The sequence below is a fragment of the Poeciliopsis prolifica genome, unplaced genomic scaffold (genome assembly GCF_027474105.1).
Source record: "Poeciliopsis prolifica strain line A6 unplaced genomic scaffold, Auburn_PproV2 SCAFFOLD014, whole genome shotgun sequence".
NCBI classification, from domain to species: domain Eukaryota; kingdom Metazoa; phylum Chordata; class Actinopteri; order Cyprinodontiformes; family Poeciliidae; genus Poeciliopsis; species Poeciliopsis prolifica.
Genome location: NW_026562389.1, coordinates 93808 through 107906, shown reverse-complemented (window position 1 = coordinate 107906; position 14099 = coordinate 93808). Strand labels below are relative to the sequence as shown.

The window sequence follows — 14099 nt, the reverse complement described above, 5'->3', positions numbered from 1 at the left end:
TTAACAAGCATAAAAAAAAAACCCACGGCTCAGCAGTTCAGTATTATTTCAAGCCATCAGAAGAAATTATCAGCCATGATGAATAAAACAAAAACACTAATGGGGTTGAGCAAGATCAGATGCATCAATGAGCTATCAGAAATTTATCAACAGAGATAAAGAAAATACTTTACCTATCAGGATGTACCAATCTATCATGCTAACACTGCTTTACTTGGCTGCTACTCTGGTTATCTTTTGAGGATTTATGTAAGTTGGACAATTGGCATTCCTGTTCACACAGGAATCCAGTTCTCTAAATTTCCTCGTCCAAACACTTCCACAAATATTTTGGTAAATGTACCTTAGCAATATCCAGAAACACAAAATGCTTTGTTTAAGAAGGTGCTGGAATAATGCTGTCTGTACATTTGACCGTCCTTTTCATCTAAAAGAATGGTTTTGTGGTGCTGGGTTGAGGTTTGAGTCCATTTCAGTTGATCAACATTCATTTTCTCTATCAGCTCCATAATGAGTTTTGATGCTTGTTTGTGATTATTGTCCAGCTGGAATAGGACTGACTGTAAGCCTGAAGAGAAACTGAAGACTATCTAGTACTTAAAATGCCTTAATTTTGTCCGTAGTTCTAAATTTAAGTTGAATTTGAAGCAAGATCTTCTTTCTTACTTCATGTTAACTGCGAAGATAATAGTAGTGCATACTGAAGTCCATTTAGTCATGAACCAAATGCTGAGGAGAACATAAAGCATCAACGTCAGAAAGAGCCAGGCCTGGTTATGAAGTGTAAAAACTGCCAAGGTGCCAGCAGATATGTTTCCTCCCATGTAAAACTGAGCCTGATGGCTATCTATGTGACTGCGCACATTTTATGACTGCATTAAATAACCCACTCACTAAAATAGAAGAGTGACAGACCATTAATAACAGAAATAAACTTCAGAAAATGTATTGTGCTATCTGCGCAGGGCAATGAAGCACAGTTCTGTTGGTAGATTCATGTTTGAAGAAAAGAGTGAAAGAAGAGGAGAGCTTCAGTGAGCAAAAAGCACAGAGAGGGAGAAAAAATGTCAACAGTATTTAGCTTTCCTACAAAAGAATTTCAAAAATAGTTATAGTGACCATATTTAGCTCCTGCAATCGGCCTTATTGGACAATTGGCATTTGAGTCACTATAATTGCAGAAATTTAATTGCAGGAGTTGCAAAAAGAGTGAAAATACCTTCACTAAACCAATCTTAGTTGCTTATGGAAAAAATTATGTTATAATAAATCATTGGTGTGGAATCTCCTTACTTCTGGATGGTTTTTTGATCCTTAAATAGGGAAATGAATAAACATGACTACACTAAACTCCACAACTTCGATCCCAGTAGACATAAACTATTCAAAACAGCAGCTTGCACATTATTCAAAGACCTGAGAGAATTCCTCAAATCCCTCTTGTCCTCAGGATGAAACTCACGTGCATTTTTGTATCAGAGAAAAACTTTCTTGTAACATTACATCTTACGTGTTGCAAACGGTGACACCATTTATTTACAAATAGCGATGCCTGTTTTAAACAAAAGAAACATTGATCCTCTCAGAAAATGTAAATATGAGATACACTATTTATCAAGTTGAATTTGTGGGTAATATCAGATAATAATTATTTATGTAATTTTAAAAGATCTAGTTTTATCTTTTGTAAGACCATTTGACTGAATTATTATGAATTAATATGACAAAATGAAAAGCCCTACATAAATATTTAATGACCATGCTGAAAAGTTTGATTGTGTGCATTCTGTTTCCGCAAAACGAGAATTAACTGTTTTTATTCCAACGCCAACCCCAATGTACCTTAGATAATAGTTTTTTTTAAAGACTGCTGCATTGTAGTTCTGCAACTTGTGGTGAAGATTTAGCTGAACTGCAAAACCATTTGAAAATATTTAAGACCTTTCTATCTTGTTCTTATTTCCCATCTGTTTCTTTCACTATTCTTGCCCTTTTCCTCTGAATCGTGTTGAACAAGCCGACATGAATCCTGTGTGACCCAGCCCTGCTTAAATCTGTTGAAACAGATTAACTCTCAGTCACGCAGATCACAATCAGCAGAGCGAATAATGTGTTTGTGTCGCTAGATAGCTTGTTGCGCTTTGGGGTATCTCTGTCAAACATCAGTTGCTGAAACATGTTTGACTTTTTCTTGGTAGCATGACTTTTCTTCTCCCTGTTTAAGCTTCTTTCGGATAGAAGAAAAGTGCATTTAGTGCTCTGAAAGGGATGTAAAACATTTACCTATCTGATGGAAGGACTGCATTTGAATGTTTTTTTTTTTTAAGTTTTCTTTACTCAGACATCTATAAATGGTTATGTAGAGTATTTTCCAACCTTGAAAGGAAGTGGAAGAGATGGAGGAAGTGATTGTTTCTTGGTAGATGAATTCGACTATTAAATAGAAACATGTGAGTTTGTCCATAAAATGCCTTTTATCTTTAGTTGAGCCGGAAACAACAATGATCTTCAGCCAGACCAAGCTGACCCAAGCCTTTGACAACAGTGTTAGAAGTCTCAGTAGAAATGAACTGTCAGTTTTTATGAACTATAAAAACAGCTAATGAATTTACCAACGTTACAGACTCGACCGGCTGAGTTCAGATTAGAGCATAATAAAATGACCGGCTGTCTCACAGAGAGCCCGTTATTTCTGCTCCTCATCAGCCGCTGTATCTTCTTATTCCAGAGTACAACTTAAAGTATATAATTAAATAACTGCTTTCAAATCTACTGAAGCAATTTTCAGTGCGTCACTGCTGACTGTTAACTGTCTCCCACATACTGGTTCCCACAGTTTATCATTGGCAAATAATGTTTCACATTTACCCACTAATCATAATTACTGGCTAAATGTCTGTCCCCTCCTGAGGAGGTTACCAGCAAATACACTGAAGTGTGAATGCTCTCTTTGTTTGGAGAAACACGGTACAAAGCAGTGAGCTCTCAGCTGGTTTGGCTTGCTACAGTCACAGGAGTGATGCAATCTGTTTCACCAAGCTATCAAATGTAAGTCACTGAAATGCCTCGGGTAGCAGTAAACTGTTTGTAGCTCTACTTTAAAAATGTGCTGAATTTGAGAGTATACCAAGACAGTGAAATATGTGAAAAGCTTTAGGATGTCAGAATAGAATAGAATAGAATAGAATAGAATAGAATAGAATAGAATAGTTTTCAAGATACATAAGAATTTGATATGCAGTAAATTTTAAAGTAAGTTTTAAGGTTGCCATTAGTCTTTAACATTTATGATAAATTGTGAAAGCAAAATTCTTGCAGCATCCAGACCTTGTAATTCCCCCTCCAGTTCTGACTAGCATTATTACTTTTAGGCAGATGGGTATGACCACTCCTATAGAAGCAAGCTTGCAGCCCTTTCTGTAATTTTTTTCCTACATATCATTTGTTTGTTCTTTTTATAGAGTTTAATCTGTTGAAGTAATGTAGCTTTCCATTATATTATCTAGGAGCACCCTCTTTCACGCCTCTTAAACTCATTATGTCCATCCCAGTTTTCTCAGTAACAATATTTCAAGTTCGAACTTAAATTTATTTTTGAGTTGAAGATAAAAAAGTGGTGACTGGAATCGTGGTCGAAATACAGATTTATTGAGCTCAGACACTGCAAAGAAAAAAAACAAGTTCTTAGTTCAGCTAATTAAAGACTGGGAATATATTTATTAAACACGATCATCGCTCATCAAGAGAAAAATTCTAAACCAAAATAAAACAAAATATTTACTTTAAAATGTGGCCAACACCACTGTGATCTGGCTGCTCACTTGCATTTTGACCTCAACCATTAACTTTGGCTTTCAGTCGTTTCATAAACCCATGCTAACGCGTATTGCCAGCAGAGAGGTGAAATCCTTTATCTTCACCTGTTTGCTAACACAAATTTCCCCTGCTTCCTCCACTTTCTTTCTCTTTTTTGGAGAACATACATCTCACTCCATCCTGTTCTACTGTATATTTCCAATAAACAGCCACACAGCAATTAAACACATTTTCTTTAAAAATTAATTTTTTTTGCAAAGGAAATAATCTTTTCTCTGTATACAACAACAGGTAGTTATGCACTGCAATTCAATACACATCCATCCTCATGACATCTGTCTCAAAGACGTAACTCCAAAGACTCTTTGTGTTTTAAAATTGCTTTTTGCATTGAAGACAATAAAAGACAGCTAAATTAACGGCTTACACATTTAAAATTAAATTAGTTACATAAGTTGTATTCTTGTCTGCTCAATGCCTTTTCAAATGACTTTGTTTTCCTCGTGTGCTTTCTAAAGGTCGGAGGTCATACCATGCTGCCAATCCGCTGGATGCCCCCTGAAAGCATCATGTACAGGAAGTTCACCACAGAAAGCGATGTTTGGAGTCTCGGAGTCGTCCTTTGGGAGATCTTCACCTATGGGAAGCAGCCTTGGTACCAGCTCTCCAATAATGAGGTAAGAAAGACACTTATTCTTCTCTCTATTTGACTCCTTCATATCAAGTTCTAAACACATTTTTAGACACATTTCTAAAGCGAGAATATAATGTGCTCTGACATGAAACCTTTAAAGATAACAGAAAGTTCCACACAATGTCGGTATAGATTAAAAAAAATATGCACATTTTACTTGTGGAGTGCTATCATCTTAATAAGTGATGACGACCGAGATGTTGTAGCCACAAGGTGTGATGAAACAACCCCTCTGTAGAAGTACATCTAAATATTTTATTAGTTTTGTGGGGAAGTGTCTCATAGGTATGATTTCATGAATATGTGAGCCTGTGTCTCCTTTCATGTTTTACAAATGTAAGCCGCATCACTTTGAAGTTCTTCAAACTGTCACTTTGACATGTAACACCTAAAGAAAACCATTTTTAGACAGAATTACCTTCCTTTGTTGCTCTGCTCTTTCCTCTCTATTGACCTTAATCTATTCCGTGATCCAACTGAAAATTTAAATCAATTTATCCATGTAACCCCAAGTCACCACAAATATCATCTCAAGGTGTTTTAAAAAGTCAATCATACAGACAAATCAATCACATACATTCCCAATCGATCCTAAACAATGCAGTCAAGTTAAGTCAAGTTGAAACTGAGGCTTTGAGGTAGGACGCAGCTGCAGCTGAACTGTTACAGGTGAGCTAAAAACAAAAATGAGAATCCCACTGGATTAGAACTTGATTTGATAAAAAAAAAAAAATAATACTTTTCAGCCTACATCTAATTTGGAACCCAACATTATTCAGCAATTAACCTTCACCCCAGACTCCTTTGACTGTGATGAACCAGAAACTCTCTGCAGTTTTAAAGGTCAACACCTCTGACCTCAGTCTGACAATCAGATATCTTTTACATATCAGATAGAGTTCTGCTCCTCGATTACATATCAAATACTTTTCTCCTCATCTAATCTGATACCAATCACAGAACGAGGGAGGACTCTGTGGCTGATTGTGCACCAAAATGATAACTTTAAAACAGATTAGATCTTTTCTATCTAGCAATTTGCTAGACACAGCTGATTCTAATGAACACCATTAAGTAACATTCACTGCATGAGAAGAGCAGAGCGAATTTAATGCTGGAGGAAATAAAAACAAGCCTAGTTATTTCAGAATAACAAAAATGCAGATGATTTATAAATGGCAAAAAAAAATAGGTTTCTGTGCTGAGGAGAACTTTAGTCTTTTCTTGGCTACAGAAATCAATTCCTTTATTCAACTTATCACACTGGTGTGTATTTCAGTGATTGTTGCTGAATTAGGTGTCAATGATGTTAATGCAAATGTGTGCTTCAAAAGCAGACTTTGCTTTTGGGAAATAGCATTAAGTTTGCATTTTGATGGCTACTCCTCTGCATTATGCTAAGAGTTTAGTGAATTATGTATTCAGTATGACATTTTGCTACTATATGCGCCTGTGACAAGATGACAACTTTAGAGCGTTATCTTGTTCAGTGAGATGGAACTTGGTGAAGTTTGTCTTCAGAGTGGAAGAGATGTTTTCTGTGTCCAGAGAGTTGAACCTTTAATTTAAACCTTTCACAGGTCTGAATAGGTTTGGGAAAATATGTACAGGCTGGCCCGATTGTTTTGTATCTAGATATTAAAAACTGACAAAGAGGGACTCAGAACCTAACTTTGTATAGGTAAAAGATTTAAATACTAAAAATGAAGCACCCAACTTGTGCTAAGGGTAGTGCCTATTTCTGGATCTTCTTTTGTTTCTCCTCTGCAGGTGATTGAGTGTATAACTCAAGGTCGCGTGTTGCAGCGTCCCAGAACCTGCCCCAAAGAGGTGTACGACCTGATGCTGGGCTGCTGGCAAAGAGAACCACACATGAGACTCAACATTAAAGAAATCCATGGTCTGCTCCTAAATCTGGCCAAGGCCTCACCTGTTTATCTGGATATACTGGGCTGAACAAGTGGAAGATCAAACACAGTGTGTGTGTGTGTGTGTGTGTGTGTGTGTGTGTGTGTGTGTGTGTGTGTGAGGTTATATTTAAATGTATGTGCATTTAAAGTTTGCATGCATGTGTATGTGAGTCAAAGTGGGCATTGGGACACTTCCGACTGAAGTGTTTGATGGATGCTGACGTAAGTGTGTGTCTGTAGGTGTGTATGCGTGTCCAGAATGTGTAACTGTACAGGATGTGAAGCTCACTTTATGGCAATCAAAAAATATTCCTTCAACTCCTCCCTTCATCATCTCTTTCCCACCGGCCAACTTCTTCACCTGTGTGCAATCCGATTCGTTCTGCTTCTTCACCAAGGAGACTTTTATCAAGAGTGATTTAACTTTCAAGCTTCTCACTTCTTCTCAGATGCTTTAAACTCACTGAAAGTTAACTGATAAAATAACAAACAAACAAACGGATGAATAAGATTTATTAATTGACTTATCCCTTTGCTGCCTGTAAGACAACAGACCATGTTTGAGCATCTGGGAAACTCGAGGTGGAGCAGCAAGAGAAGGCGGAGGAATTTCTGGAAGCTCCGACCATTTTGCTTGTAAATAGGAGACTGATGGGACACTTCCGGAGAAACGGCTCTGCGAGATGCTGTGCCGTTAAGACACTGTGTTATCCTCTTTCGCCTCTGTCTGTCTTTTTTTTCCGTCTTCCTCTCTAAACTGAGGATTACAGTCAGCAGTTAACCAGCAGGACTACAAACACAACAATTGAGACATCAGTATGCATGTGGGAAATTGAGCATGACACAACAATGGCCAGAAAAGGAAAGAAAGGTAAACACAATCTCCTTCCCTGCCTGTCAGATGAAATTAAGAGGTGCGTTGAGGAGATCATTTCTGGTTGGCCAATATTGCTGATGCACAAAACAATCGGTGACAACACGGCTGCAACCGACTACTGTGGTGAAAAGAGATTTCAGACATCATGCTGAGGTACTCACTTACATGGGTTTGCATTTTACAGCTGTAATCTGTTGCATTTTACTTTCCTCAGGCCTGAGATGCAAAGTCATACAGAGCAGAGTAACACGATAACTACTCCACCCCAAACCTCCGAAGCGACAGATGCTCCACTTGTGATGTCAAGCGTTTGTGTCGGAGGTCAATTGATTCATTTGTCCGCAGCTGTCCGACAATCGCAAAAATCACAGTGTTGGGGGATATTGGGGAGTGGTGGCTGGAGGGTTGGGTAGCGTAAAGGCTGCTGAGGGAGTTTGGGTATCGAGTGGTCAGACCATGGTCAAATGTGTGGGTGACTCCACTGTAGAAGGTGTGGTTCATCTGGTCAACCCCTATTAAATCTTCAAAGCTCTCAGCACTCAGACATTCTTGAAAACCACATCTGCGTAAGAGGGGATGCGCACGAGAGCACACCCACACATATCTATTGGATACCTCATCCTGTCATCCCTGCATCCCCACAGACCCACCCCCACTCACTGAAAGACACTCAAAATGGGCCGAGAAGGAAATTGAATTGTACATGTTTTATTATTTGAGCGGTGCAGTGCTTTAGCCGGGCCCCGTCCCCTGTAATGGTGTAATGTATATTTCATTACAGCTAATGGGCTCCATTAGCACAGTCTCCTCACAGACATTCAAGACTTATTGTTTTATGGCCGAGAATAAGAGATGGAGGGATGGAAAGGTGAAGGAGAAGAAAACAGTTAGGCTCGCCGGATTTAGGAGCGGCGACGCGTAGGAATACGGGCAGATGTATTAATGCGTCCTGGAAAGCAATTGAGCAGACTACAGAGAGGAAACAGCGAAGTAAAAAGAAAGGGACTGGAGACGGACTTGGCAAGATGAAGGAAGGAGAGAAGTGAGAATCTCCTCTGGGAAAAAAAAGAAGCGTGAACATCCATCATTACTATGGCCAGCAGATGTTCTGTAAGCCACAACTTCAACTTTACGCTCCCTTCACATTCCTACAGCTGCCTTTAACCACAGACAGTACACACACTTCAATGCAGGCCAGGGTTTCCGCAGGGTCTTAAAACGTTATAAAGACTTTAATGCATTAGTCCTAAAATTTCTTTAATGAGGTCAGATTTTCAGTAGGTCATAAACTGAACACTGTTTTGTCTCAAATTTAAATCTTCATTCAATTATTGCTTCCTTAACTTTCATCAACTTCTTTTATGTCTTTGCACCGTGATTGGTTGTCTAGACTGTGTTATTATGTCATCATAAAACTTCAAACCCTATAATGCAGGACAGCAATAAGCCCTGTGGCAAGGAATTTGTCCTCAGACATTCAGCCTTCCTCCTGAAACTGCAGAAGTTTTACGCTTGCAAAATTTACCTTTGGACTTCTAATTTTATGTTTAGGTATTTAAATACAACTGATTTTTTTTTTTTGTTGTTTGTTTGTTTTCCACCATTTATAAACTTGGTATTTAAGAAAGACATACAAAGCAAAATTGCAGCATAAAGAGAAATGAAAGAGAATTAAAAAAAAAAAAACCAATAAATACTGAAGGCATAATAAAATGACTTGATAAACCTGTTTACAGTCAAGGTTCTAACTTATGAACCTTGATTAGCAACTCAGAAATGATCTAGGCCCAAGTATTTCCATACTGTTTGAGATCAATAACAAGATTTTAAAATCTGTTCTTTTACAAACTGGGAACCAGTGCAGTGATTTGTGATCTTGTGTGATGTATTAAAATTTCTTCTCTTGGTCACGATTGTTGTCTCATTTTAATGAGCTGCCGCTGATTGACTTTTTAACAGAGACCAGTAGTGATAATTGAAGTTACCCAGTTAAAGCATTAATATAGATACAATTCTGACTACCACTCATTAAAACTATGGACATACTGGCTTTAAGCTTATAGTGAAATTTGTTGATATGGTGAGACACAAAGCTGTGTGTCATCAGCAAACATTATGGTAAAATCAATGTTTGATTAGTTTCCAATCAGAATCAGGAAGTGCATGTAGATGAAGAGAATAGAGCCTTGATGATATTCATTTGTTCACTTGTGATCTTTGATAGTTAACAAATGAAACAAAGTCGTCACAGTCTGGTGAGTAACATCTGAACCCATCAAGGAAAGTACCAGACACACCCGCCTACTTTACTAGTGAATCAGTATGTTTGAATCAGCTGTGTTAAGATCCAGTGAAACAACAAACAGGCTTCAGGCACATTGATATTTAAAACTTTTACTAGTGCTGAAGTGCGATCAAAAACTTCAGCACTAGTATGAATTAAAGAGGTTGTTTTTGTTTTATCAACAATGAACTACGGTAATTATTGCTGTTTGCCAAAAAGTCGTTAGGCCAGAAACAGAACTGCAGTTATTTTTTTATTGAAACATCCACACTCGGCTTTATAAAAATTGGTTTGATATCTGAAGCTTTGAAATAATTTTTGTGAAAGTTACGATACACTGTGGGAAGGTATTTGAGGTTTATAGCAAGTGCAAAGGCATTAAGGTAAAATACATATTTATGTTGACAAAGCTAGATTGAACTTGTTTATACTCTAAAGTTCGTTCGACATCAGTTGGGTTGTTTTTTCATATACATACATCGTAATTTTAAATCACAGTGGACTTGGAAAGACTTCTGGAAGGTCTTGACATAACCTTACTGATACTTGCAGAAACCCTGCTGCCTCACATACGTACTAACAAACTCTGAAAATAATCTTTAAGGATCGATCACACATCCTGCGATAACAGAACCACTTCACTCCACATACAACTCTGCTCTGGCTTACAGACATACTGTAAATACAGCTCACATGCATGCAAAAAAACACATGTGACGTTTGCTTTTGCATTTTACTTGTGCATATTTTACTCTTTACAGGCATATTTAAAAGTCATTACCAGCACGATTTCACTTACGGTCATTTTGATTTGCTGTAGAGATTTCATTTGGAATAATAGGTCTTTATTTGTTATTTAACTGCAGCACTTGATGGTATTGATGTTTGTGGATTTGATTTCCTGTTATCTAATTTATAAACTTGTAAACCTTTTTGTACATTTCTTTCTATTTTTAGGGTTGCCTTTTTTGCAACTGCAAACTGAATTTGAATTTAATGATTATGTTTACACAAATGTGTAAGATAATCTTGAGTGTGTGGGTATTTTTACATCCCGTTCCTTCTTGATAACAACAGAGCCTGTCCTCATGGACACTGCTCACGGCAGCAGGGATGAATATCTCACCACTATGTCACTTATGTCGATTGAGTTTGACATTTTGCCAAAATTATTCTCACCTGTCAGAATAACTGCAAGGGTTAATGGCTGCAGCATTGACAGCGCATGCTAACAGGGTTAAAAAATGAAAAAAAAATCTGTCCCTGCTGAAGCACACCAACCACACTCAAAACAAAACCCGACACACAATATCTCTGTGCAATAACAGAGGGCAGGGTGTGTAAGCTGGAAAAAACTGTGAAAAATAAATACAGTGCGTACGGACACTTCTGATGTCAAAAGAGTAGCGTACACTGAAGCAGCTCCCCAGCTCCCAGCACTGTTTCTGCACTTACCTGCTGTGTTTGTTTCTCCCATTTTTTTTAAATAATAATGAAGTGGGTGACGTTGGACAGGGGTGATGTTTTGGCAGCGAGAGATGGAAGAGATTGGTCTGCACAGATCGGCAGTCTTTGCATCACTGCCTCTGATCAGAAAAAAAAAACCCTGAAAAAGTAAAAACAACATCTGCCGTGTGAATGGAAACCTCAGACAGAAGGGACTGACAATCACAGACTTCTCTACACTCACTCTCTCTTTATCAAGTGACCTACTGTATGATAGATTATTCAACCAATTTTTCCTCTTCTATGCTGCCTATACTGTATGTGATAGTCTTAACCTCCGGTCCTTAGAAGTGCTACTTTTGTCCTTTTTCTTTCTTTTTTTTTCTTTTTTTGTAAAATAACGGCAAGAGGGATGAACAAGAATTTATGTAAAAAATGTGAATAAGCTGCTGGAAGAAATAAGCATTATTAACTGGTTTGTCCCAGACTGTACCGGTATTTAGACTGAAATGTTTTACTCTTTCATGTTTGAATCAAGGGGGTGCTAGTTGGGTAGGTGAACCAAGACAAAAAAATGACATCCAGTGGCCCCCAGGGAAAATGTACGGCTTTTTGATTATTCGGTTTCGGTGAGTGTGTGTGCGTGCGTGCGTGTGTGTGTGTGTAAAAAGCTGGCTGATTTGCAGCATTCAAACTAAATCCAAGCTCAAATATCATAAGACTCAACACAGGAAGCAGAATTTGATTTATTGTTGCTGTATGCCAATTTCATGATAAATAACTGCAAACCATCTCATGGAAATGTGGTTGTTTTTTATGGCAGCTATGATTAATAGAGTCAGTCATTCTCTCTTTTTTTTTTATAAAAGCTCAAGTTAGGCTTCTTTTTGCCTCGATTTATCAAAGCCTGGGTTTCACACTAGCATATCAACAACAGTTTCTAGAGAAATCTGTCCTGCCCCTTTGCCTTACTTCAATGTATTTTACATTAGACTCTGTTCTGTGACTCCAGGGTGCATTTCAAATGCAATATATGTACTTCACAACTTTAGAAATGTTATGATCCACATCACATTTAGTGCTCCCACACCCCACTCTCTTTCTCACACAACCGTGACATCAGACTTTGATTTAATCGAGCTGAAATATCACTAAGGTCATCTCTCGGATTACTTTTGTGCTTGGATGCTCTGGAGTACCTAGAAGAATGTAATGCATAAAAGCAGCTTTTTTTTTTCTTTTTTTTTTGGGAGAGAAAAGGGAAGAACTAACCTGTGATGTAAAAATAGTCTCTTTTCCTTTTTCTTGTTCTATGGTTTTCTTCTGAACTTAAAATGTTTTGCTGAATCCACAAAGATATGACAATGGAGGAATGCAACTATCAAGACCCTGCTGTCAATTCTACTTAGAGACTGCAAACTCAAACTACTTGTATTTGTTTCTGCAAATGGGTAATTTGTGCTCCCTTACACACACACACACACACACACACACGCACACACACACACACACACACGCACGCACACGCACACACACACACACACACACACACACACACATCCACACAGGGAGAAGCTGGACATGTTATAGTTGAGTGATGGAAATAATAATACAGTATTTATTCATAATGGTGATGATGATGATGATGATGATGATGATGATGATGATGATGATGATGATGATGATGATGATGATGGTGATGATCATGTGATCTTTTTTTCTGAAGGGGGACCAGTCTGTTGTGATACAATGTAATTAATAAAACCTGTTATGTCACATCAAACATCCTCCAGGTGAATGTGTGTGTTTGCGTGTGTGTGTTTTAAGCGGACCGATTATGTCAGGGGTCGGGCTTGAAGTGAAGCTGAGATAAAGTTTAACATGCAATTAAATCAATTTACTTATTTAATTAAAAAAGAAGATGTGTAAAGACACAGTTCTGGCAATGGTTTTAGCTTGATAAGTTTACATACTTTTTGATAAAAAAAAACACATTGATATGTGACTTTTTCCATGGCCAGATGATTACACACCATGTAATTATTATCAATAACAACTGGGTGATTTTATTTTATTTATTTTATTTTTTTAATGTGATCTTTAAATTAGGATACATGACTTTTATTTGTAGATTTTTAAAAAATCAAACAGGGTCATAATTATTCAATTATTCAAATACATTTATATATCTATCCCTGGTAATATTTAGATAAATTTCTCATCGAAAGTAAAATTTTGATGCTCTTTGCCTTTGATGAGCATCTTGCATAATATTTGGCCAATCTTCCTGACGGAATCAGTGGAGTAGCTTGAAATTGCTTTTTCTGGTACAGATTATGATTCCATGCTTAATTTATAAATTTTTAATATGGATGAGATTTTGCGATGGGAAGTGTGTCATATAAACTTATTGTTAGCCCCTTTTATTCATTTTTAACTCATTTGTCCTTTTGTGTTCGGGATAAATGTCTTGTTATTGTGTCCAAGTAAAAAGTCATAAAATTGACTTAAATTAGCATATGCCTACATGGAACCATTCAAAAAATATATTAAAATACTCAAATTAATATTTTATTTATGGCTATTATGAGTGTATCTAAACTTCTGACTTATACTCTATAAAGTTTAGATAGCATAAAGATGCACTCCAAGTGTGAGAAATAGAGTCAAAGCTACCTCTTTCATTTTCTATTAATCCCAACATAAATCCAGTGTCTTTAAATAAAATTAAAAAAAAAAACTGCTTGGTTTATAAATTAGGATCAGGCTGAGGGCTTTGCAGGGAATTGTACAAGCAAATTGAACAAGAGGTTTTGCCTAAACCCCAGATGCAATTAAGCAACAGCTGAATTAATATGTTCTCTTTATACAAAGCTCTGCAATTTATTTCCTAGTTTAAAAAAGTACTTGATAGAAAATGAGAAATGCACAATACATTTTCACCTTGGTGTAGCTTGAATGTAGCTGAATAAATAAAACAGACTCAGCAAAGACAACACAGAGTGATTGGAGTTGCTGTTTTTAGTGCAGTGACAAATTCTTGCCCTCTTTAGTCATATAAATATCACTTTA

At 37.2% G+C, this 14099-nt stretch overlaps 1 protein-coding gene across 3 annotated transcripts in view; it reads left to right on the top strand.

Annotated features, from left to right (window-relative positions):
• ntrk2a (neurotrophic tyrosine kinase, receptor, type 2a) overlaps positions 1-12786 on the top strand; it is a 92372-nt gene extending 79586 nt beyond the window's left edge. For all 3 annotated transcript variants that reach the window (XM_055039136.1, XM_055039134.1, XM_055039135.1), the window contains 2 exons: positions 4335-4493; positions 6281-12786. In XM_055039136.1, coding sequence (XP_054895111.1) covers positions 4335-4493; positions 6281-6466 — 345 coding nt within the window. In that variant the 3' untranslated portion in view covers positions 6467-12786. The remainder of the gene's footprint in view (positions 1-4334; positions 4494-6280) is intronic.
• Positions 12787-14099: the final 1313 nt, after the last annotated feature.